The following is a 23,391-nucleotide window of genomic DNA, read 5'->3' on the forward strand; positions in this document are numbered from 1 at the left end:
CCCAAGCCATGTAGGGTTTAAAGGTGACAACTAGTACCTTGAATTGTACCCGGAAGCAAATTATCAGCCAATGCAATTTCCACAAGAAAGGTGGCATATGTATAATCTGGGTGTGCATAAAACCATACGGGGGCCTGCACTTTGAATCAACTGGAGCTTCCAGATACTTTTCAAGGGCAGCCCCTTATAGACCTCCATGCAGAGTGGTGATTTATTAATTGGTGGCATGACATCCAATATAGTTTATCATTTTTATGAACTGAAATTGAACGAACATCCGTCTGTAAAACTTTATGACATGCCATGTAAAGAGTTTTTTTTCTTTTTGTAATCTTAGCCAGCTCCCCCCAAATTGCTGAAATGAGCAAAAGGTTTTACTGTATCTCTAATGTAAGCCACTCTGTCTTTGAAATATTTCTAGTTGTGGTAGAAGAAATAATATTCTTTAGATTTTGGTAAGTTTTCGCTATAGAATGTAGGAAATTTTTAGTGCAAGAAATATTTTGAAGAGTTTGAGTCAACTCAAGGTAGTTTTTTTTAAAAAATTGTGCATTGTTATTCCTCACAAAACATACATGCAATAAAAGACTGATACCTGGTGGATCTGTTCATATTCTATTTTGTGAAAAAATGGTAGAAAATCAATGTGGTAGCTTCAAAAAACACTTTCTACAACTAAGCATATATTTTATTACAAATCTCCCTTAAATTACTGTCATTGATCGAAGGGATAGAACTAGAATGGGGGGCATACCTTCAACTACAGGCAAGATATTGGAAAGATAAAAAAGAGTGAGGCATAAAAATAGAACTGATAGGGCAGAATAAAATATTACTAGGTACTGAGGATAAAATGATTAAAAAGCTATATCATTATTTGTTAGATCAGGCAATGTATGAAGAACAGGTAAAAAAAAACCATGTTAACGTGGAGCAGGGATTTTTATCTCAAGTTTAATCTGCATATCTGGCAAGAATTATGGGTACGAAATAGGAAGCTTACTTTGGCTACCTCCTACAAAGAAAACCTCTACAAAATGTTCTACAGATGGCATCTCCCACCCACAAGATTAGCTAAAATGGGTCCAAATATTTCTTCCACGTGCTGGAAATGTAAATTGGCAAGAGGGACATATTACCACATGTGGTGGGAGTGCTCAAAAGCCTGTAACTTTTGGAACAAGGTTAAAAAATGGCTGGAAACATATTAATGATAGAGGTAGAGCTAAAACCAGAACTCTTTCTACTACGCATAACTATGCAGAAATACAACAAAGGGATATTGTACTTGATGCTACATATTCTCACAGCTGCTAGATTGGTGTATGCACAAAACTGGAGGAAGAAAGAAATTCCAACAGAAGAAGAGATTTTATAGAAAATCTTATCGTGTGCTGATATGGATAGGTTCACAATGGAAATGAAGGACAAGACAGAGTCAGATTACTTTGAAATCTGGGACAAATTCTATTGTTGGTGTGAATCAAGGAGAAATGTTTGGATTTTAAGTTAGTGTTAAGATAGAGATATATAAAACTATGTCAGTATATAGAGAAACAAATTAGAGACTGTATTGTATAGAAAAATATGTATATATAGAAATTAAGAATTATATGTATGATGAGGAACAAATTGTTAGGAATATATACACTGGAATGTTACGTTATGTCCATCCTTGTTCTAACTATTTTATAAATAAGAAACTTTTTTTAAAAAAAAATTACTGTCATTCCCATTTGCTCATTTAAAAAAAAAATAGTTGAACCATTGGCCAATTATTATCTCATCAAAACAAAACAATTACCTCCTAGAGGAATCACCATGTTTTCTTAACTAGGCCAAAACACCAAAGGCTGCACAGAAGGGAACTATATTCAACAACGATCAAGGTATCAGTTTGGATATAAAGTAACACTTGAACCACAGGAAGTTTGGCACAAGGGTAACAATGGCTCTGTCAGATATTTTGCTTCAGCTTTCTATCCTCTGTTTCCCTCTGCCAGAATATCTGTTCAAATCCTGATGGTGTTCAAGATGCAATTTTGTGCTCATGTGGATCTTTAAATAAAAACTGATTGATTTTCTCATTAGGTGCATTCTCAGAGATAAGCCTTGGATCAATCTTTAGATGAAGTATTGGATTATATGTACTTCCTGATCAATAGAAAGGAAAAAGATTTTCAGAATAACAAAAGCATGAAAATGTTTTTTCTGATATTTTTGGTGCACAAAGTAGTTACTCTGAGATGTCCTGTGAGTGATGCGTTCCTTGTTCCACATGAGTGGTATCAGCGTGGTGACTTCATCATTGGTGTGATGGCATCTCACATGGGTTACCACCTTTATGAAATTAAATTTAGTGAAAACCCTTCTATAAAACCTTATGAAATACCAACGTAAGAATTTTTTTCTCTATCAATATTACCCAGACTTTCAAAAATCCTTTCTACGACTAAAAGATCTTTGTTCATACATTTAGGATTGTTAATGTAATCTATGTCTTCTTTTTTTGAGTTGTACCTGGTTGTGAGAGAAAAAATAAACTTTAGATTTTTTTCAAAGTCCTTGATATGAAATGTACAAAATTTAAAATCAAGAAGTCTCTATTTGAACAATTACTGACATAAAGAATTTTTAAAAAAGGTTTGGCATTATCTCTCTTATTAAAACAAACATACAGTAAATAAGTGATAGAAAATATACTACTTTGAAAATGGCCACTACTTGTATTTGTTGTAGTACATATTTGTTGGAAATCATGGAAATGCTGTTTAAAATAAATTTAAACTATGTACAAACTATTAAGCATTTTAGGAAAGCTATTGTCTTCTTACTACCATAAGATGTTTCTTAATTATATGGAAATGATGACACCTTACAAGGCTCGTAAAAAAAAATTCAATGGGGGATTTAAATTATTTGTAGCATAATCACCAAATTTCATCAACACGTCCTTGCCTTGGCCTTTGCTGTGAAGGAGATCAATGAGGACTTCCATTCCTTACCTAACATCACTCTCGGGTTCCACATCTATGACAGTTACCTCAATGCAAGGATGACCTATCGCACCACTCTGGACCTCCTTTTCAAATCCCAGGAATTTGTCCCTAACTACAAGTGTGATAGCCAGAAGAATCTCATGGCTATTATTGGGGGATTGGATTTTGTCACATCATCTCATATTGCTGAAATTACAAGATTCTTCAAGATTCCACAAGTAAGTGGTGAAAGGGTTAAACAGAAAAGTTCTATGTTCTGTTCTTGATGTTGTTATGAAATAATTAAGAGGTGTTAAGATTAGCTTAGGTTTGAAAAAAGGTGTTCTGCCTGGCTTAAGGTCTATTAGTTAGCATAATTCTGAAACTACAATGCCAAATACAAGAAGTGAATATCTGTAGACATTCCCTACGTGAGGAAAAACGTGAACATAGAATTCTTTGCTTCTACCAAAGAATTGATCAATTATATGTGTTCCAAGTAATTCCAAGAAATTCCTTGCCATTTTTATACTTAGAAGAATTTAACAAAAGCAATTCCTTCCTTGGATATATATTATATGAAAACTAGATCAGGACAATTACATTTGATCTTACTACTGAAGAAAATATTACTCCACTTTCTTGCAGCTGACATACGGCTCATTAGCCCAAGAGGAATTTGAGAACAGTATGCTCTCTTCACTTTATTTCATGGTCCCAAAAGAGGACCATCAGTACATTGGGATTATCCAACTCATTCACCATTTCAGGTGGACCTGGATTGGGATTTTTGCTATTGGTAACAACAATGGAGAAAATTTCTTACAGAAAATGCAGCCCTTACTTGCAAAGAATGGAATCTGCTCATCATTCATACAAAGGCTTTCACGAGTACACCCAGAAGACTTTCCACAAATTTATCAAACAATCTCAACTATTTCATGGAATTGGATAAATACCAAAGCCAATGCATTTCTTGTCTATGGAGAAGCATTGACAATTATGTGGTTAAGAATTGTCACGTTTATGGTAGATCCTGAAAGGAAGGAAATTTCATTATTTAGAAAGGTATGGATCATGACTGCACAGATTGATTTTGTATTATCAGGATTCCAAATCAGTTGGGATCTCCAGGTGTTTCATGGGGCTATTTCATTCAATGCTCATTCAATAGCAGTTGTAGGTTTCAAGGAATTTCTTCAGACTGTAAATCCTCTTTCAGTCTACAGAGATGAGTTTCTTTGGGAAGTTTGGGAACAGTTATTTGATTGTTCATTTCCAAAAGCAGAATTACAAGAAACGCAGACTAGGCAGTGCACTGGTGAGATGAAGCTAGAGGATCTTCCTGGACCTGCTTTTGAAATGGAAATGACTGGACAAAGCTATAGTATCTACAATGCTGTTCATGCTGTGGCTCACGCTTTGCAAGCTCTATACACATTACATTCCAATAGAAAAAAAACTATGATGTGTAAAAATCCTGACCTTCCACATCTCCAGGCTTGGCAGGTATTCCCTTTTCATTGGACATTTCTTGTATTTCAATAAGCAGTTTGAGGTAGAATTATTTTTTGTGTAGAGTCTTAATATTTTCTGCATTTGGAATCAAGCTTGAGAAAACAACTTAGAAATAAGTTGGAATTTCCTGATGGTGAGAACAATTAAAAATGAATTAGTGGAACAGCTTGCCTTCCAAATTTTTGAATGCTCCTACTCTGGTGATATTTAAGAGAAGGACAACCATTTGTCTGAAATAGTATAGGATTAAAAGACCTTCTGGTCCCTTTTGACTCTGACATACTATTCTTTTTCTACAGAAAAAGTAGTTTCTGTTATTATTCTGGCCATTGAGAAGTTACTGTATAAATTATGGTTTATATATCAGCAGACTTTATTTACTAAATCACCATACATTGCACAATATGAGCTAGTTAAAGTGATAATTTAGATTACTTGTCATTGCCTTCTCCAAAAACAGTCAATTCCCCAAAAACTTTGTGTGGCTCATGAACTTTTCATGGGTAAAAAGCTGAGCTTCCTATCTCTATCAGAGTTTTAGAGGAATGAAATAAAAATGGTCCTTTTTAGATGAGGCATCCATAGTATGAAACATTTTTGCAATAATCTCTATCATTTTTTAAAAATATTTTTTATTTTTCCAAACTCTCCCCCATACATATACCGTGATATTTATCAGATGTTAGCATACATTCTTCTTACATTCATATATAAGATACTTTTAATAAAATGAAATAAATACATAGAGATGACTTTTGGTGTTGCTCGCCAAATAATCTCTATCTTGCATCTCTCTATGGAGGAATGCTTGGATCTCAGATTCTAAAAACTGGCTAAAGGACATTAGTCAGACCTCAGACTGTCAAATAACTTTGTATTGATAAGGAAAGATTAGATATGATTTATCTTGAATTAGTTGTTTAAATAGTGAACCTAAAACTTAATTAAAGGAAGTTGCAAAAATCCAGAATCTTTTTTTTACTTTCTGCTTCAGTTCATTCTTTCCTTTCCTTATATTAATATTAAATTAGGTATATAGTGTGGACATGTACATTATCATGCAATATTGATTATCCAAATTCTAAGCACATATATTTAATAATAGTTATAACAATTGGAAGAATGATTGAATGAAACTTTAATGTGATTTTCTCCTCTCTATTATGTAGTTCTCAACATCCTCTCTCTTTCATTCTCTTTCAAGTAGCTCCATCCATTTCTTCAAGGCATTTCTTTCAACAATTCAGCTGGGGAGAGAGTGTTCCTGAATGAGAAAGGGGAAGCAACAGGTGGATTCGACATCACCAATTTGATCACTTTTCCAAACAGATCCTTTCAGAGAGTTAGAGTTGGAAAGATGGATCTACAAGCTCCAAAAGGGAAAGAATTATCCATGGATGAAGATTTGATTGTCTGGAGTCCAGCTTTTAACCAGGTATTGAATTAATGAATCTACTATGCCTTAATCCATTAGGATCCTATATTGAATATAGTCTCCTTAGAAATCTAATTTCAGGATTTTTTTAACTAAACAATGGCATATTCCTTCAAATGTTGTTGATGATCAATGATTCGTCAGATTGACAAAGGTGATATTACAATGTAAAAGCTATGGTTGCATATTTGGTGTGCATTTCCATCTGAAATCAGAAAAATCAGAAACTGTTTTAAAAACCCTCCTTTTCAAAACATTTTTTTTTATTTATGGTAAGGTTCTTCCATTTTCTCGATGCAATGACCCTTGTTTTCCCGGGGACTGGAAGAAAGGGATTGAAGGGGATCAGTTCTGCTGCTATGATTGTGTTCCATGCCCAGAAGGGAAGATTTCAAATCAAAATGGTATGGTAGGAATTCTACCAATTTTCATCAGATTAAGCAAACTTTAATATACACATTTAGGATGTATAAAATTAATAAAATGAGTTTCATTGATTTGGAATGCCTAGATAACAAATTTCTTTGACTTTCCTCCCAGATATGGATGACTGTTTTGAATGTCCAGAAGATCATTATCCAAATAAAGAAAAGAATGGATGTATCCTGAAACGGGTGGTGTTTCTAACTATTGAAGAACCCTTAGGAATTGGTTTAGCGTCATCAGCTCTTGGTTTCTTTTTCTTGACATCTTGGGTACTTGGAACTTTTATTAAGCACAGGGAGACTCCCATTGTCAAAGCCAATAACCAGTCCCTCACCTACACCCTGCTTGTTTCTCTTCTGCTCTGTTTTCTCTCTTCTTTGTTTTTCCTCAGCCAACCTGGTAAAGTGACCTGCCTTCTCCGACAATCAACTTTTGGAACCACATTCTCAGTGGCTATTTCTAGTGTGCTGTCCAAAACCATCATTGTGGTTGTTGCTTTCATGGCCACTAAACCAGGATCTCACATGAGAAGATGGTTAGGGAAAAGATTGGCTTTTTCTACTGTCCTTTTCTGCTCCTTTTTTGAAGTATGTATTTGTATTCTTTGGTTGTCAACATCTCCACCATTTCCTGAGTTGGACATGCATTTACAGCTCCAAGAAATTATTTTACAATGCAATGAGGGGTCAGCTTTCTTCTTTTATTGTGTATTGGGCTATATGGGTGTCTTGGCCATTGCCAGCTTTATTGTAGCTTTTCTTGCCCGTAAATTACCTGACAGCTTTAATGAAGCCAAGTTCATCACCTTCAGCATGTTGGCCTTTTGCAGCGTGTGGATCTCCTTCTTTCCAGCGTATCTGAGTACAAAGGGAAAAGCCATGGTAGCTGTGGAGGTCTTCTCCATCTTGTCCTCCAGTGCTGCATTACTGGGATGCATATTCTTGCCAAAATGCTACATCATTGTTTTCCGGCCTGAACTAAACCAAAGGGAGCATCTCACAAAGAGAAATTAGTATAACATGTGACTTTTCTCACTAGGAGAAATTCCTAACAAACAAGAATAGGAAGTCCTAGTGACCATAATTACATAAGGATTTCATTTAGGTAACTTGATTTCACATTTTAATGAAATGGAAAAATGAATTGAAGTACTTATTAAAGTAGTTAGAGCTATTTTCTGTTGCTGATCTATTGATGATAGAAATGAAGACATTTACGTGCAATTTTCACCTCTTCACAAAATCAAAGATTGTTTTTAGTAGAATTTTCAGGAACGAGCCTGATATTTGGGCCTTTTCCATTTGGGTTTCTCTATAATTCAAAAGTTAAAAACAGGATATTAGTTTATGTACAGACATCTCTTGTGGGAAGTGATAAAGAGTAAAGACAGAAATTCGTACTATGAAATTCTGATCTAAATCTTAGAGTTGGAAGTAATTTTAAAGAAAAAGAAGCTCAACACTCTTTCTATGCCAGGTTATTCTCTAGGTCCTCTGAGATTGCTATTATATCTGTAATTTCCCTTCACTACCTTTGTTTCTCCTCTCATTTTTCATTTATTTTAATTTTTGATTAAGGACATTGTGATGTCCTTAATCAAAAAAGGAGAAAAAAAAGAGATCCATGAAATTATAGATCAATCAGCCTGACATCAATATCTGGAAAGATCTTGGAAAAAGATAATCAAGAAACAAATCTTCCAACACCTTGAAACAAGGTTATAACCTGTAGCAGAATAACAAAATAACAGAGTTGGAAGGGACTTTGAAAGTTTTCTAGTTCATCCCCCAGCTCAAGCAACATGGATTCATCAAAAAGAGGTCATGCCAAATAAATCTTATTTCATTCTTCAACAAAGTGACTAAATCAATGGATCAATGAAATATACTTAGATATTGTGACTTGGGCTACATGTATATCTTAGCTCCTGCCAGCTTTATGGTAGCTTTTGTTGCCCATAAATTACCTGACAGCTTTGATGAAGCCAAGTTCATCACCTTCAGCATGTTGGTCTTTTGCAGTGTTTGGATCTCCTTCTTTCTAGTCTCCCTGAGCACAAAAGGAAACGCCATGGTAGCTGTGGAGGTCTTCTCTGTCTTGTCCTTCAGTGCTGCATTACTGGGATGCATATTTTTGCCAAAATCTATATCATTGTTTGCTGGGCTGACATCAAGCACAGGGAGCAACGCACAAAGAGAAATTAGTATAACATGTGATCTTTCTGGCCCAGAGAAATTAGTGACAAAAAAGAATAAAGCACTACATAAATATAGTAAGAACTGTTTTTGTCATTTTATCAATGTGTATTGAGCATACTATTATATGATAGCAGGTTTGAATATTTTAGGGCTCTTGAAATGTAGAATGTATTGAGTTTGTGAATCCTGTACATTTAACTGCATCTTGAAATAGGTGTTCATGCTGGTTCATAACCATTCACTCTATCAATAAATCCATTTCCCGAGCAACCTGCTATCATATATTAATAATATGGGAAATGTAGTGAAATGAAATATATTCTTCCTTCTGTCTCATCCTTCATTCAAAGTGTATGCTGACCAATGACCATAACAAAGAGTGATTTGAATGGGTTTACAATAAGAATTTTTACAAGAAAATCATCTAAAATTCAGCACAAATCCTAGAAAACATGTACAGCCTGCTCTGATATAGGGAGGAACTACAAATGTGAAAAAAAACAAAGAAAATTTTGAATATTCACTTGATGTTGATAAAAAATAGGTATATAAGTATGTAGGTAGAAACGTAGATAGATAGATAGATAGATAGATAGATAGATAGATAGATAGATAGATAGATAGATAGATAGATAAACAGACCCTATGGACAGGGCAAGTGGCCCAAATTATAGTGCACATGCAACCCTAATTGAGATAGAAACTTGTTACTCTGGACTACTCTGCAAGTGATACTTCCTCTGTTCTCATCATTGGTGGCATGATGTCCCACATGCTTTACCAGTTTTATATGTAGCACCACTCCTGGAGGGAGCGCTAAAGTCCTGACCCTCTTGGCCCCCTATTCGGCTGGCTGCCGACCCAAGGGGTCTCTCACATTGGCACCTCTGCCTAACAGGGCATGTAGCATGGTGATGTTCAGTCAAAGTTGGCAGCCATGCCCATGGGGAGGTGATGGTTAATCTCTTTTGATAGTAACTCATGTGGGATGGTGATAGTTGACCTCAGACAGTAAAACCTACAGGAGACGATGGTAGTCAGGTCCTGGTAACAGCAGCTAGTGTACAATAGTAGTAGTCAGTCCCTAGTAACAGTAACCTTGCTTAGGATGATGTTAATGAGTCTCTGATAGTAGCAGCTTGCCTATGACAATGATTGCCTGTCTCTGGTGACAGCAACTTGCCTAAGCCAATGGTTGTCAGTCTTTGGTGACAGCAGCTTTCCTAAGACAATGTTAGTCAGTCTCTGGTAACAGCAACTTGCCTAGAGCAATGGTAATCAGTCTCTGGTAACAGCAACCTGCCTAGAGCAATGGTAGTTAGTATCTGGTGAAAGCAACTTACCTAAGATGATGATAATCAATTCCTCTCTGGAGCTCAAAGGGGACCTCCTTTCTCCACTCTCCTTGTCTCTCTCTCTCTCCCCTCGCTATATGTAATCCCCCTTCCTTATCCCCTTTTTGTTTCCACAAGCTAATCCTTTAAAAACTCCTCTACTTCCCACTAAAAGACATACCCTCAATCCGGTCAAACTCTTTCCTTACTCTCCCTCCTCCCATTTGGCTCCAATAAGGGAAAAGAAATAAAACTCCCCAACCTATCCTCTCTTTGTGTGGTCTGCCACAATGAAGAAAAAACAATAAAAACTTCAGCAAGCTACTCTCACTCTCTATCCCCTGTCTTCGTCCGGCTTGCTTGCAACAAAGCAGAAAAACACAAAGATCCCACCTTCTTACTCTATCTCTATTTCTTCATTCAGCTGGCTCTGGATGGCAAGCTCCATTAAGCTGCTCTCTCTCTATCTCTTCTTCATCTGGCTCTTCTCAATATCCAGCCAAACAACACCTTCCAGTCTCTTTCTCTTTAATCGCTCAGCTGGCTCTGCTCAATGTGCAACCAATTGTTACTTTCCAGTATCTTTCTCTTTCCTCTCCCATCAGTTTCCTCCTCCCTTTTCTTCCCTTCTCAGAGCCACATCCTGCCACCAGACCGACAGCAGTTGCTGGAGCTCCCGCAAAACCTCTCAGCTGGCCCCATTCTCATCCCAGCTCCGCTACATATAAATTGCAATTTAAGGAACATCCTTGAATAAAACCTTATGAAACATCATTGTGTGGAGTTTTATTTATTTATTTATTTATTTCACAGAATTTTATGGCCTCCCACTCACTGTCAATGTCATGGTTCCGATAGATGAACCCATTAGAAAAAAGGACTCCGAGACAATTGCTTTCCTCAAACACAATTTTTAATGGCTACATAGTATCAGCATGAACAAAGGTGAAACCAAGACTAAAGTTCCCTTCCTCCAAAGTTACAAAGATGAACTTCCCACACCATTTCTATGTCATAAATCACATTCTCCAATGCGCTAGTTTAGCGGACTTTCTAGCAGACATTTCTACCTGCCAAAACTCTGGTAGCAATGACCTTGGTTCCCACAGAACAATTTTAGGTTTTAGCTAGGCAAAAAGAATACACACACCTCTTCCCATTTCTGTTGCATCTGAAAAATGAGATGAAAATGGCTGCAGCCAAATTCATTTGTAGTGTTGACAGTCAGTGTCTCTGAGCTACTTAAAAAAAAATAAAACCCAATATATAAACAATAAAAACACACCTGCGTGGATTACAATTAATCAGTTGAGTGACTTCATAGGTTCCAACCTAGTCTGAGTTCCACAGACCTACTTGCAAAACCATATGCTCATGTCTTTGCAAAAGAGTGTCAAAGTGGCGGCCAATTTAAACATTGCCTGCCTCCTTGCTCTAGTGGATCATGTGGATCTGATCAGGAAGACAGTTCTTCAAATAACTTGGTCCCAAGCCATGTAGGGTTTAAAGGTGACAACTAGTACATTGAATTGTACCTGGAAGCAAATTGTCAGCCAATGCAACTCCCACAAGAAAGGTGGCATATGTATAATCTGGGTCTGCATATAACCATACAGGGGCCTGCACTTTGAATCAACTGGAGCTTCCAGATACTTTTCAAGGGCAGCCTTTTATAGACCTCTATGCAGAGTGGTGATTTATTAATTGGTGGCATGACATCCAATATAGTTTATCATTTCTATGAACTGAAATTGAAGGAACATCCTTGTGTAAAACTTTATGACATGCCATGTAAAGAGGGTTTTTTTTTCTTTTATAATCTTAGCCAGTTCCCCCCAAATTGCTGAAATGAGCAAAAGGCTTTACTGTATCTCTAATGTAAGCCACTCTGTCTTTCAAATATTTCTAGTTGTGGTAGAAGAAATAAGATTCTTTAGATTTTGTTAAGTGTTGGCTATAGAATGTAGGAAACTTTGGTGCAAGAAATATTTTGAAGATTTTTAGTCAGCTCAAGGAATATTTTTTTAAAAAAATTGTGCATTGTTATTCCTCACAAAACATACAAGCAATAAAAGACTGATACCTGGTGGATCTGTTCATATTCTATTTTGTGAAAAAATGGTAGAAAATCAATGTGGTAGCTTCAAACAACACTTTCTACAACTAAGCATATATTTTATTACAAATCTCCCTTAAATTATTGTCATTGATCGAAGGGATAGAACTAGAATGGTGGGCATACCTTCAACTACAGGCGAGATATTGGAAAGATAAAAAAGAGTGAGGCATAAAAATAGAACTGATAGGGCTGGATAAAATATTACTTGGTACTGAGGATAAAATGATTAAAAAGCTATATCATTATTTGTTAGATCAGGCAATGTATGAGGAACAGGTAAAAGAAACCATGTTAATGTGGAGCAGGGATTTTGATCTCAACTTGAATCTGCATATCTGGCAAGAATTATGGGTACGAAATAGGAAGCTTACTTTGGCCACCTCCTACAAAGAAAACCTCTACAAAATGTTCTACAGATGGCATCTCCCACCCACAAGATTAGCTAAAATGGGTCCAAATATTTCTTCCACGTGCTGGAAATGTAAATTGGCAAGAGGGACATATTACCACATGTGGTGGGAGTGTTCAAAAGCCCGTGACTTTGGAACAAGGTTAAAAAATGGCAGGAAAAAATACTAATGATAGAGGTAGAGCTAAAACCAGAACTCTTTCTATTAGGCATAATTATGCAGAAATACGACAAAGGGATATTGTATGTGATGCTACATATTCTCACACCTGCTAGATTGGTGTATGAACAAAACTGGAGGAATAAAGAAATTCCAACAGAAGAAGAGATTTTATATAAAATCTTATTGTGTGCTGATATGGATAGGCTCACAATGGAAATGAAGGACAAGAGAGAGTCAGATTACTTTGAAATCTGGGACAAATTCTGTTGTTGGTGTAAATCAAGGAGAAATGTTTGGGTTTTAAGTTAGCATTAAGATAGAGATATATAAAACTGTATGTCAGTATATAGAGAAACAAATTAGAGACTGTATTGTATAGAAAAATATGTATATATAGAAATTAAGAATTATATGTATGATGAGGAACAAATTGTTAGGAATATATACACTGGAATGTTATGTTATGTCCATCTTTGTTTTAACTTTTTTATAAATAAAAAACTTTTTTAAAAAAAAAATTACTGTCATTGACATTTGCTCATTTTAAAAAAAAATAGTTGAACCATTGGCCAATTATTATCTCATCAAAACAGAACAATTATCTCACTACAGGAATCACCATGTTTTCTTAGCTAGGCCAAAACACCAAAGGCTGCATAGAAGGGAATTATATTCAGCAATGATCAAGGTATCAGTTTGGATATAAAGTAACACTTCAACCACAGGAAGTTTGGCACAAGGGTAATAATGGCTCTGTCATATACTTTGCTTCAGCTTTCTACCCTCTGTTTTCCTCTCCCAGAGTATCTGTTCAAATCCTGATGGTGTTCAAGATGCAATTTTGCGCTCATGTGGATCTTTAAATAAAAACTGACAGTTTTTCTCATTAGGTGCATTCTCAGAGATAAGCCTTGGATCAATCTTTAGATGAAGTATTGGATTATATTTACCTCTTGATCAGTAGGAGGGAAGGGAAAACATTTTCAGACTAACAAAGCATGAAAATGTTTTTTCTGATATTTTTGGTGTACAAAGTAGTTTCTCTGAAATGCCCTGCAAGCGATGCTTTCCTTGTTCCACATGAGTGGTACCAGCCTGGAGACTTCATCGTTGGTGGGATGGCATCTCACATTGCTTACCACCTTTATGAAATTAAATTTAGTGAAAATCCTTCTACAAAACCTTATGAAATACCAGGGTAATAATTTTTTAATCTATCTAAACTTATCCAAATTTTCAAGAATCTTTAATATGAGTATATCTTTGTGCATAAATTTAGTGTTTTTATTGTAATCTATGACTTAACCTCTTTTGAATTGTACCTGGTTGTGAGAGAAGACATAAACTTTAGATTATTTCAAAATCTTTCACATGAAATGTACAAAATTTAAGATCAAGAAGTCTATATTTTTTGAAAAAATTTGCATATCTCTCCTCACAAAATACACATACAGTATGCAAGTGATACCTCCTAAATCTATTCATATACCATTTTTTGAAAATCACATAGAAAATATATTAATTTGAAAAAAAGTCACTACTTGTAATTGTTGTAGTACATATTTGTTGGAAGTCAGGGAAATACTATGTAAAATAAATGTAAACTGTGTATGAATTATTAAGCATTTTAGGAAAGCTATTATCTTCCTACTATCATCAGAGAAAAAATATTTGTTATTCATACAGTACAGAAATGTTGCCACCTTATGGGAATTGTCAATTTACATTTACAACTATGATATTTAAATTCTTTGCAGTGTATTCCCCAAATTTCATCAACACGTCCTTGCCTTGGCCTTTGCTGTGAAGGAGATCAATGAGGACTCCCAGATGTTACCTAACATCACTCTTGGGTTCCACATCTATGACAGTTACCTCAATGCAAGGATGACCTATCGCACCACTCTGGACCTGCTTTTCAAATCCCAGGAATTTGTCCCTAACTATAAGTGTGATAGCCGGAAGAATCTTGTGGCTATCATTGGAGGATTGGATTTTGTCATATCATCTCATATTGCTGAAATTATTCAATTCTTCAAGATTCCACAAGTAAGTGGTGAAAGGGTTAAAGAGAAAAATTCTATATTCTGTTCTTCATGTTGTTATGGAATAATTAAGGAACGTTAAGATTAGGCTTAGGTTTGTATTAAGATGTTCTACCTGGCTTAAGCTCTATTAGCATAAATTTGAAACTACAATGCAAATATAAGAAGTCCGTAGATATTACATACCTGGAAAAAGAGTTGAACATAGTATTCTTTGCTTTTATCAAAAGAAATGATCAATTATATGAGTTTGATGTTATTCCAAGAAATTCCTTTCCATATTAATAATTCCTTCCTTTGATATATTTTATATGAAAACTAAATCAGGAAAATTACATTTGATCTATCAACTCAACAAAATACTGTTACACTTTCTTGCAGCTGACATATGGCTCAGTAGCTCAAGATTCATTTCAGACTAGTAAACTCTCTTCACTTTATTTCATGATCCCAAAAGAGGACCATCAGTACATTGGGATTATCCAACTGCTTCACCATTTCAGGTGGACCTGGATTGGGATTTTTGCTGTTGATAACAATGATGGAGAAAAATTCTTACATAAAATGCAGCCCTTACTTTCAGAGAACGGAATCTGCTCATCGTTCATAGAAAGGCTTGCACAACTCATCCACTTAGAAGATTTCCCAGAAGTTTATCAAACAATCTCAATTATTTCCATGAACTGGATAACTAGCAAAGCCAACACATTTCTTGTCTATGGAGAAGCATTGACAATTACGTGGCTAAGAGCTGTCACATTTATGGTAGATCCTGAAAGGAAAGAAATTGCATTATATAGAAAGGTGTGGATCATGACTGTACAAATTGATTTTGTATTATCAGGATTTCAAATCAGTTGGGATCTCCAGATGTTCCATGGGGCTATTTCTTTCACTGCTCATTCGACAGCAGTTGCAGGTTTCAAGGAATTCCTTCAGACCATCAATCCTATTTCAGTCTGCAGAGATGAGTTTCTGCAGGAAATTTGGGAACAATTATTTGATTGTTCATTTCCAAAAACAGAATTACAAGAAACACAGAGTAGGCAGTGCACTGGTGAGATGAAGCTAGAGGATCTTCCTGGACCTGCTTTTGAAATGGAAATGACTGGACAAAGCTATAGTATCTACAATGCTGTTCATGCTGTGGCTCATGCTTTGCAAGCTCTATACACATTACATGTCAATAGAAAAAAAACTATGATGTGTAAAAATTCTGACCTTCCACATCTCCAGTCTTGGCAGGTATTCCCTTTGCATTGGACCCTTATTTTATTTCAATAAGCAGTGTGAGGTAGAATTATATTTTGAACCCATTGTGTAAAGTCTTAATATTTTCTCCATATGAAATCAAGCATGAGAAAACAACTTAGAAATAAGGAGAAATTTCCTGATGGTGAGAATAATTAACAATGAATCAGTGGAACAGCTTGCCTTCAGAAGTTTTGGACACTGGAGATTTTTAAGAAGAGAAGGACTACTTATATGAATAAGTATAGGATCTCTTCCTTGAGCAAGGTAGTGGATTAGAAGACCTTCAGGTCCCTTCTGACTATGAAACACTGTTCTGTCTAAAATAGACACAGAAAAGGTAGTTTCTGTTGTTATTCTGATCACCAAGATATACTGTATAAACATGAAACATGTTTGCAATAATCTCTATCTTGCATTCTCTATGGAGTCTCTCATTCTAAAAACTGGCTAAAGAACATTAGTTGCACCTCAGACTGTCAAATTACTTTCTATCAAAGAGAAAAGATTAGATATGACTTATCTTGAATTAGTTGTTTAAGTAGTGGACCTAAAACATAATTGGAAGAAATCACAAAATTCCAGAATCATTTTTAAATTCTGCTGCACTCTTTCATTCTTTCTTTCCTTATATTAATATCAAATTAAATATATAGTATGGACATGTACATTATCATGCACTTAGATAGAATAGAATAGAGCTGGAAGGCACCTTGGAAGTCTTCTAGTCCAGCCCCCTGCTCGAGCGGAAGAACCTATGCCATTTCAGAAAGGTAACTGTCCAATCTCTTCTTAAAAACCTCCAGTGATGGAGTGCCCATGATTTCCGAAGGCAAGCTGTTCCACTTGTGAATTGTCTTCAGTGTTAGGAAATTTCTCCTTAATTCCAGGTTGCTTCCCTCTTTGGTCAGTTTTGCAATATTGATTATCCAAATTCTAAGCACAAATATTTAATAATAGTGTTAGCAATTGGAAGAATAACTAAATGAAACTTGAATATGATTTTCCCATCTCTATTATATAGCTCTCAACATCCTCTCTCTTTCATTCTCTTTCAACTAGCTCCATCCATTTCTTCAAGGCATTTCTTTTAACAATTCAGCTGGGGAGAAAGTGTTTCTGAATGAGAAAGGGGAAGCAATAGGTGGATTCGACATCACCAATTTGATCACTTTTCCAAACAGATCCTTTCAGAGAGTTAGAATTGGAAAGATGGATCTACAAGCTCCAAAAGGGAAGGAATTATCCATGGATGAAGATTTGATTGTCTGGAGTCCAGCTTTTAACCAGGTATCGAATTAATGAATCCACCATGCCTTAGTCGATTAGGATCCCATATTGAACACATCTTTTTAAAAATCTAATTTCTGTTTTTTTTTAAAATAAACAATGGCATATTCCTTCAAATGTTGTTGATGATCAATGATTCGTCAGATTGACAAAGGTGATATTACAATGTAAAAGCCATGGTTGCATATTTGGTGTGCATTTCCATCTGAAATCACAAGAGTGAGTATGTTTCTATGGGAGTGTCACCATGTGCAATTTACTCATCCTGCCCTTCAATAGAAACATTTGTACATCATTGTAATGTCTACATCCTTTTAAGTTGTGGAACAAGTTGTTAAATTCACCATCCTTTTGGGAAGTCAATAATCATGTCACTCTATTAAGGAGAATATTCAGAATCTGTTTTAAAAACCCTCCTTTTCAAAACATTTTTTGTTTGTTTATTTATGGTAAGGTTCTCCCATTTTCTCAATGCAATGACCCTTGTTTTCCTGGGGACTGGAAGAAAGGGATTGAAGGGGATCAGTTCTGCTGCTATGACTGTGTTCCATGCCCAGAAGGGAAGATTTCAAATCAAAATGGTATGGTAGGAATTCTACCAATTTTCATCAGACTTAAACAAACCTTAATATACATGTTTAAAATGAATAACATTAATAAAATGGGTTTCACTGATTTGGAATGCCGAAATGACAAATTTCTTGACTTTCCTCCCAGATATGGATGACTGTTTTAAATGTCCAGAAGATCATTATCCAAATGAAGAAAAGAAAGGATGTATCCTGAAACCAGTGGTGTTTTTATCTATTGAAGAAACCTTAGGAATTGGTTTAGCCTCATCAGCTCTTGGTTTCTTCTTCTTGACATCTTGGGTACTTGGAACTTTTATTAAGTACAGGGAGACTCCCATTGTTAAAGCCAACAATCGGTCCCTCACCTACATCCTGCTTGTCTCTCTTCTGCTCTGTTTTCTCTCCTCTTTGTTCTTCCTCAGCCAACCTGGTAAAGTGACCTGCCTTCTCCGGCAATCAACTTTTGGAATCACATTTTCAGTGGCCATTTCTAGTGTGCTGGCCAAAACCATCATTGTGGTTGTTGCTTTCATGGCCACTAAACCGGGATCTCAGATGAGGAGATGGGTAGGGAAAAGATTGGCTTTTTCTACTCTCCTTTCCTGCTCTCTCTTACAAGTGTGTATTTGTATTCTTTGGTTGTCAACATTTCCACCATTCCCTGAGTTGGACATGCACTCACAGCTCCAAGAAATTATTTTACAATGCAATGAGGGGTCAGCTTTCTTTTTCTACTGTGTCTTGGGCTACATGGGTATCTTAGCCATTGCCAGCTTTATTGTGGCTTTTCTTGCCCGTAAATTACCTGACAGTTTTAATGAAGCCAAGTTCATCACCTTCAGCATGTTGGCCTTTTGCAGTGTGTGGATCTCCTTCTTTCCAGCCTATCTGAGCACAAAAGGAAAAGCCATGGTAGCTGTGGAGGTCTTCTCCATTTTGTCCTCCAGTGCTGCATTACTGGGATGCATATTCTTGCCAAAATGCTACATCATTGTTTTCCGGCCTGAACTAAACCAAAGGGAGCATCTCACAAAGAGAAATTAGTGATGTGATCTTTCTGGCCCAAAGAAGTTAGTGACAGAAAGAATAGAAAGACTGTTTGCTGTCTAGAGGAAATATATAGAAGTTTTATTTCTGTCAAAGGAGGATTTGTGAAGGATTAGTCTTTGTAGCAAGATTTATTATAATTGCCCCAAAGAAATATTTCTCATTTCCAACTATTTTCCAAGATGATGGAATATAATGCTTTGTCTCTTTCAACACTCTACTTCAAGAGACTTTGAAAAAAATTGATTTCTCATGAATTGTTACTTTTCAGATGTTGACTCAAAGCTTGTCCAATGTTTAACATGCTACTTTCATGATGTTTATACTTTCTATTTATAAACCACTGCATAAATTTACTAAGTTTCTGAATGCTGTACATTTCACCTTGTTTTTAAAATGTCATGTTGAATCATTACTATTCACTCTTTATATATAAACATAGGTCCACTGTAATTGATTATCAGTTTGTGGTAATATGGAAATCTATTGAAAAGAAATGAAATGTATTCTTGCTTCTTTGTCAACCTTTATTCAAAGTGTATGCTGCCCAATATCTATAATGAAGAGTGATTTTATTTATGTAAGAGAAGAGTGGTAGAATCAGAGGGATGAATGAAAAGAGGAATCAGTTACATTGCCACAAGTGCAACCACCCCTTGAATGCCATTGATCCTTATTTTGTTCTAACCATACACTGACCATTCATGAAGTAGATTTCTGTGCATAGATTTTAAGCAATAAATCAGTTTACTTGAACCTTCATGTGTGGACCTGTTTTTTTTGTGTCTGACATTAATCTCCACTCCCAAACATTTTTACTGAGGAGCAATGGAAACAACCAGCATGGTATCTATAACCAGAAGCAGAGTCCTCATGTTGGATCTTTATCTATCTATCTATCTATCTATCTATCTATCTATCTATCTATCTATCTATCTATCTATCTATCTATCTATCATACCTACCTACATACCTACCTACCTACCAACCTATCTACCTACCTACCTACTTATCTATCTATCTATCTTATAGATAGATAGATAGATAGATAGATAGATAGATAGATAGATAGCATCTATCTAACCATATCTAATCTATCTATATATCTACCTACATGCTTACCTACATATCTACCTATCTATCATCATGTGAGGTATTAATACCATTCTATAAAGCCTTAGTAGGTGACACCTAGAATACTGCATTCAGTTTTGGTCACCACACAATAAAAAAGATGTTGAGACTCTAGAAGGAGTGCAGAGGAGAGCAACTAAGATGATTAGTGGCCTAGAGGCTAAAACATATGAAGAACAGTTGCAAGAACTGGGCATGGTTAGTCTAGTGAAGAGAAGGGCCATGGATGACATGATAACAGTGTTCTAATATTTGAAGGGCTGTCCAAGAGAGGAGGGGGGTCAACCTATTTTCCAAACCACCCAAAAGCCAGACAAAGAACAATGGATGGAAACTGATCAAAAGAGATTCAAGTAGAAATAAGGAGAAATTTTCTGACAGTGAGAACAATCAACCAATGGAACAGTTTGCCTTCAGAAGTTGTAGATGCTTCATCACTGGAAGCTTTCAAGAAGAGATTGGACAGCCATTTGCCAGAAATGGTATAGGATCTCCTGCTTGAGCAGAGGGTTGGACTAAATGACCTACAAGGTCCCTTCCAACTCTCTTATTCTGAATCTCCATCTAGTGGAACACTCTAACTTTTCCTCCAGGTATTTTCATCTTTGTAGTCTCTTCCTCTGTCAGAGAAGTTTGTATATTTTTTCTAGGATTTAGGCTGAATTTCATATTTAATTTTCTTGAAAAATGTCAGACTTCTTATTTTAAACCAAACCAAATCATTCTTTATTATGTTTATTGGTACGCATACACTTTGAAAAAAGGATGGGACAGAAGGAAGAATACATTTCATATCATTTCAATAAATGTCCCATGTCATTAACACCTGATAACAGATTACAGTGGAAATATAAATTAACGGAAAGAGAGTGTAAGGTTATTACCCAGTATGAAGGAGTTTTAAAAAATGCTTTTAAATGTATAGTACAAGTACATTTCAAAGAACTCTAACAAATCCTAAACTGATATACTATATTAAATATATACCCATCAAATTTTAATTAGCATTTTACTATATTTATGTAATGCTTTATGAATCAAAAGTATAAAATCCATGAAAATGTCTCTGCAAACATTGGATATAGTTTAAGACAATATCTGAAATACCCTAATAGCAACCAGGAAAGCTACATTATGAAAGTCTAGTTCAACAGCTGTGTTGAAAAATCTTGCAAACTAGTGAAATTGCAGCAAAATAAAAACTTATTCTGGAATGAGCAGTAAGTCTTAATAATCAAAAATATTCTATATTAATCATTCTTTCCTAGGAATAAAAACTTCTATGATTCTATAAGTTTTATACTGTATATATTTCCTGTAAAGTGCAAACTATCTTTCTATTTCTTTTTTCAGGAATTTTTCTGAACCAGAAATATCACATGATGTACTAATTCCTCTTTATGAATTTCTCCCTATGGTTTAGCTCCGGTTGTTAAACTATGATGTAGCATTTTGGCAAGAATATGTATTCAGTAATGCAGCACTGGAATACATGATGGAGAAGATTTCCACAGCTACCATGGCTTTTCTCTTTGTGCTCAGAGAGGCTGGAAAGAAGGAGATCCATACTCTGAAAAATATCAACATGCTTAAGGTGATGAATTTGGCTTCATTGAAGCTGTCAGGTAATTTATGGACAAGAAAAAGAACAACAAAGCTGGCGATGCCCAAGACACCCATGCAGCCCAAGACACAATAGAAAAAGAAAGCTGACCCCTCATTGCACTGTAAAATAATTTCTTGGAGCTCTGAATGCATGTCCATCTCAGAGAATGGTGGAGATGTTGACAGCCAAAGAATACAAATACACACTTGTAAGAGAGAACAGGAAAGGACAGTACAAAAAGCCAATCTTTTCCTATCCATTCCCTCATTTGAGATCCTGGTTTAGTGGCCATGAAAGTACCAATTACAGTGATGGTTTTGGCCAATACAATAGAAATTGCCACTGAGAAACTGATGCCAAACATTGATGGTCGGAGAAGGCAGGTCACTTTGCCAGGTTGGACAAGGAACAACAAGGATGAGAGGAAACAGAGCAGAAGAGAAACAAGTAAGATGTAGGTGAGAGACCGGTTGTTGGCTTTGACAATGGGAGTATCCCTGTGCTTAATAAAAGTTCCAAGTACCCAAGATGTGAAGAAGAAGAAACAAAACCATTTCCTAAGGTTTCTTCAAAGATTAGAAACACCACCCGTTTCAGGATACATTCTTTATTTTCTTTATTTGGATAATGATCTTCTGAACATTCAAAACAGTCATACATATCTGGAAGAAAAATCAAGGAATTTGTCCTCCATACCTTCTAAATTATTGAAAAATCACTTTACTAATTTTATGCATCCTAAACTTATATATTCAAGTTTGCTTAAGTCTAATGAAAATTGGTAGAATTCCTACCCTACCATTTTGATTTGAAATCTTCCCTTCAGGGCATGGAATACAGTCATAGCAGCAGAACTGATCCTCTCAATCCCTTTCTTCCAAATTCCAGGGAAACAACATCATTGCATCTAGAAAGTAGAAGAATCTGGTGACAAACTTGAAAATGTTTTGAAAAGGAGGGTTTTGTAAAACAGTTTCTGATATTTCTTCTTAATGCACTGAAATTATTTTTTACTTCCCAAATGAGCATTGAATCAACTAGATTTTATAGTGGACATTAAAAAGATATAGAAATTACAATGTTGTGCAAAAAGTCCTGTATGTTACAATGCTGTGAAAAGTGTTTTGTATGCAAATGGAAATGCAAACCAAATATACAAATGTGGCTTTTACATTGTAATGTTATTTTGTCAATTTGATGAATGCTTGACCATTAACAATATTTGCAAAGAATATGCCAGTGTTTTTTTTTTATTTTAAAAATAGAAATTGTATTTCTGATGTTCATTAATGGATTAAAGCAGGGTTGATTAAATGCCTCGATTCCTGGTTAAAAACTGGGTGCCAGACAATCCTCTCTTCATCAATGAATAATTTCTTCCCTTTTGGAGCCATGGGATCCATCTTCGTAATTTTTACTGTTTGAAAGGATCTGTTTGGAAATGTGATCAAGTTGGTGATGTCAAATCCACCTGTTTCTTTCCCTTTCTCATTCAGGAAGACTGTCTCCTCAGCTGAATTGTTAAAAGAAATGAATGAAGCTGCTTGAAAAAGAATGAGAGAATGGAACATCATATTCAAGTTTCATTCACTTATTTTTCTCATTCCTACATAATAGAGGAATGGAACATCATATTCAAGTTCATTCACTTATTTTTCTCATTCCTACAATAATTATTAAATTTGGTAATCAATATTGCATGGAAATGTACATATCTACTTTATTATTAATTTAATCTTATTTTAAGAACAGATAAAAAAGAACAATCACCCAAAGCAGAATGAAGATAGGCCATTGGAATTAGGTAACTTCCTCCAATTATTATTTAACTAATTTAACCTAGACCATATCAAATCTTTCCTCATT

The 23,391-nt window shown here is 35.5% G+C and overlaps 2 protein-coding genes across 2 annotated transcripts; both read left to right on the top strand.

Moving 5' to 3' along the window:
- The first annotated feature begins 2,196 nt into the window (after nt 1–2,196).
- LOC120300716 (vomeronasal type-2 receptor 26-like) lies at nt 2,197–7,370 on the top strand. Its single transcript, XM_039327076.1, has 6 exons — nt 2,197–2,396; nt 2,926–3,217; nt 3,627–4,299; nt 5,744–5,931; nt 6,209–6,335; nt 6,472–7,370. The coding sequence occupies exons 1-6, from the start codon at nt 2,197–2,199 to the stop codon at nt 7,368–7,370; spliced, it is 2,379 nt and encodes a 792-aa protein (XP_039183010.1).
- A 6,208-nt stretch (nt 7,371–13,578) lies between these two features.
- On the top strand, nt 13,579–18,782 carry LOC120300719 (vomeronasal type-2 receptor 116-like). The gene is made up of 6 exons (XM_039327089.1): nt 13,579–13,778; nt 14,338–14,629; nt 15,007–15,682; nt 16,979–17,166; nt 17,621–17,747; nt 17,884–18,782. Exons 1-6 carry the CDS (start codon nt 13,579–13,581, stop codon nt 18,780–18,782), a joined length of 2,382 nt encoding a protein of 793 aa, XP_039183023.1.
- Nucleotides 18,783–23,391: the final 4,609 nt, after the last annotated feature.

The sequence above is a fragment of the Crotalus tigris genome, unplaced genomic scaffold, assembly GCF_016545835.1.
Source record: "Crotalus tigris isolate CLP2741 ecotype Arizona unplaced genomic scaffold, ASM1654583v1 scf7180000017614.5298720, whole genome shotgun sequence".
NCBI classification, from domain to species: domain Eukaryota; kingdom Metazoa; phylum Chordata; class Lepidosauria; order Squamata; family Viperidae; genus Crotalus; species Crotalus tigris.

Excerpts from the sequence above, each read along its gene's own strand:
- LOC120300716 (XM_039327076.1), top strand. The coding sequence starts at position 2,197 with ATGAAAATGTTTTTTCTGATATTTTTGGTGCACAAAGTAGTTACTCTG. Across the intron at positions 3,218-3,626 it reads GATTCTTCAAGATTCCACAA|CTGACATACGGCTCATTAGC; the intron begins GTAAGTGGTGAA and ends ACTTTCTTGCAG. Across the intron at positions 5,932-6,208 it reads GGAGTCCAGCTTTTAACCAG|GTTCTTCCATTTTCTCGATG; the intron begins GTATTGAATTAA and ends ATTTATGGTAAG.
- LOC120300719 (XM_039327089.1), top strand. The coding sequence starts at position 13,579 with ATGAAAATGTTTTTTCTGATATTTTTGGTGTACAAAGTAGTTTCTCTG. Across the intron at positions 13,779-14,337 it reads AAACCTTATGAAATACCAGG|TGTATTCCCCAAATTTCATC; the intron begins GTAATAATTTTT and ends AATTCTTTGCAG. Across the intron at positions 17,167-17,620 it reads GGAGTCCAGCTTTTAACCAG|GTTCTCCCATTTTCTCAATG; the intron begins GTATCGAATTAA and ends ATTTATGGTAAG.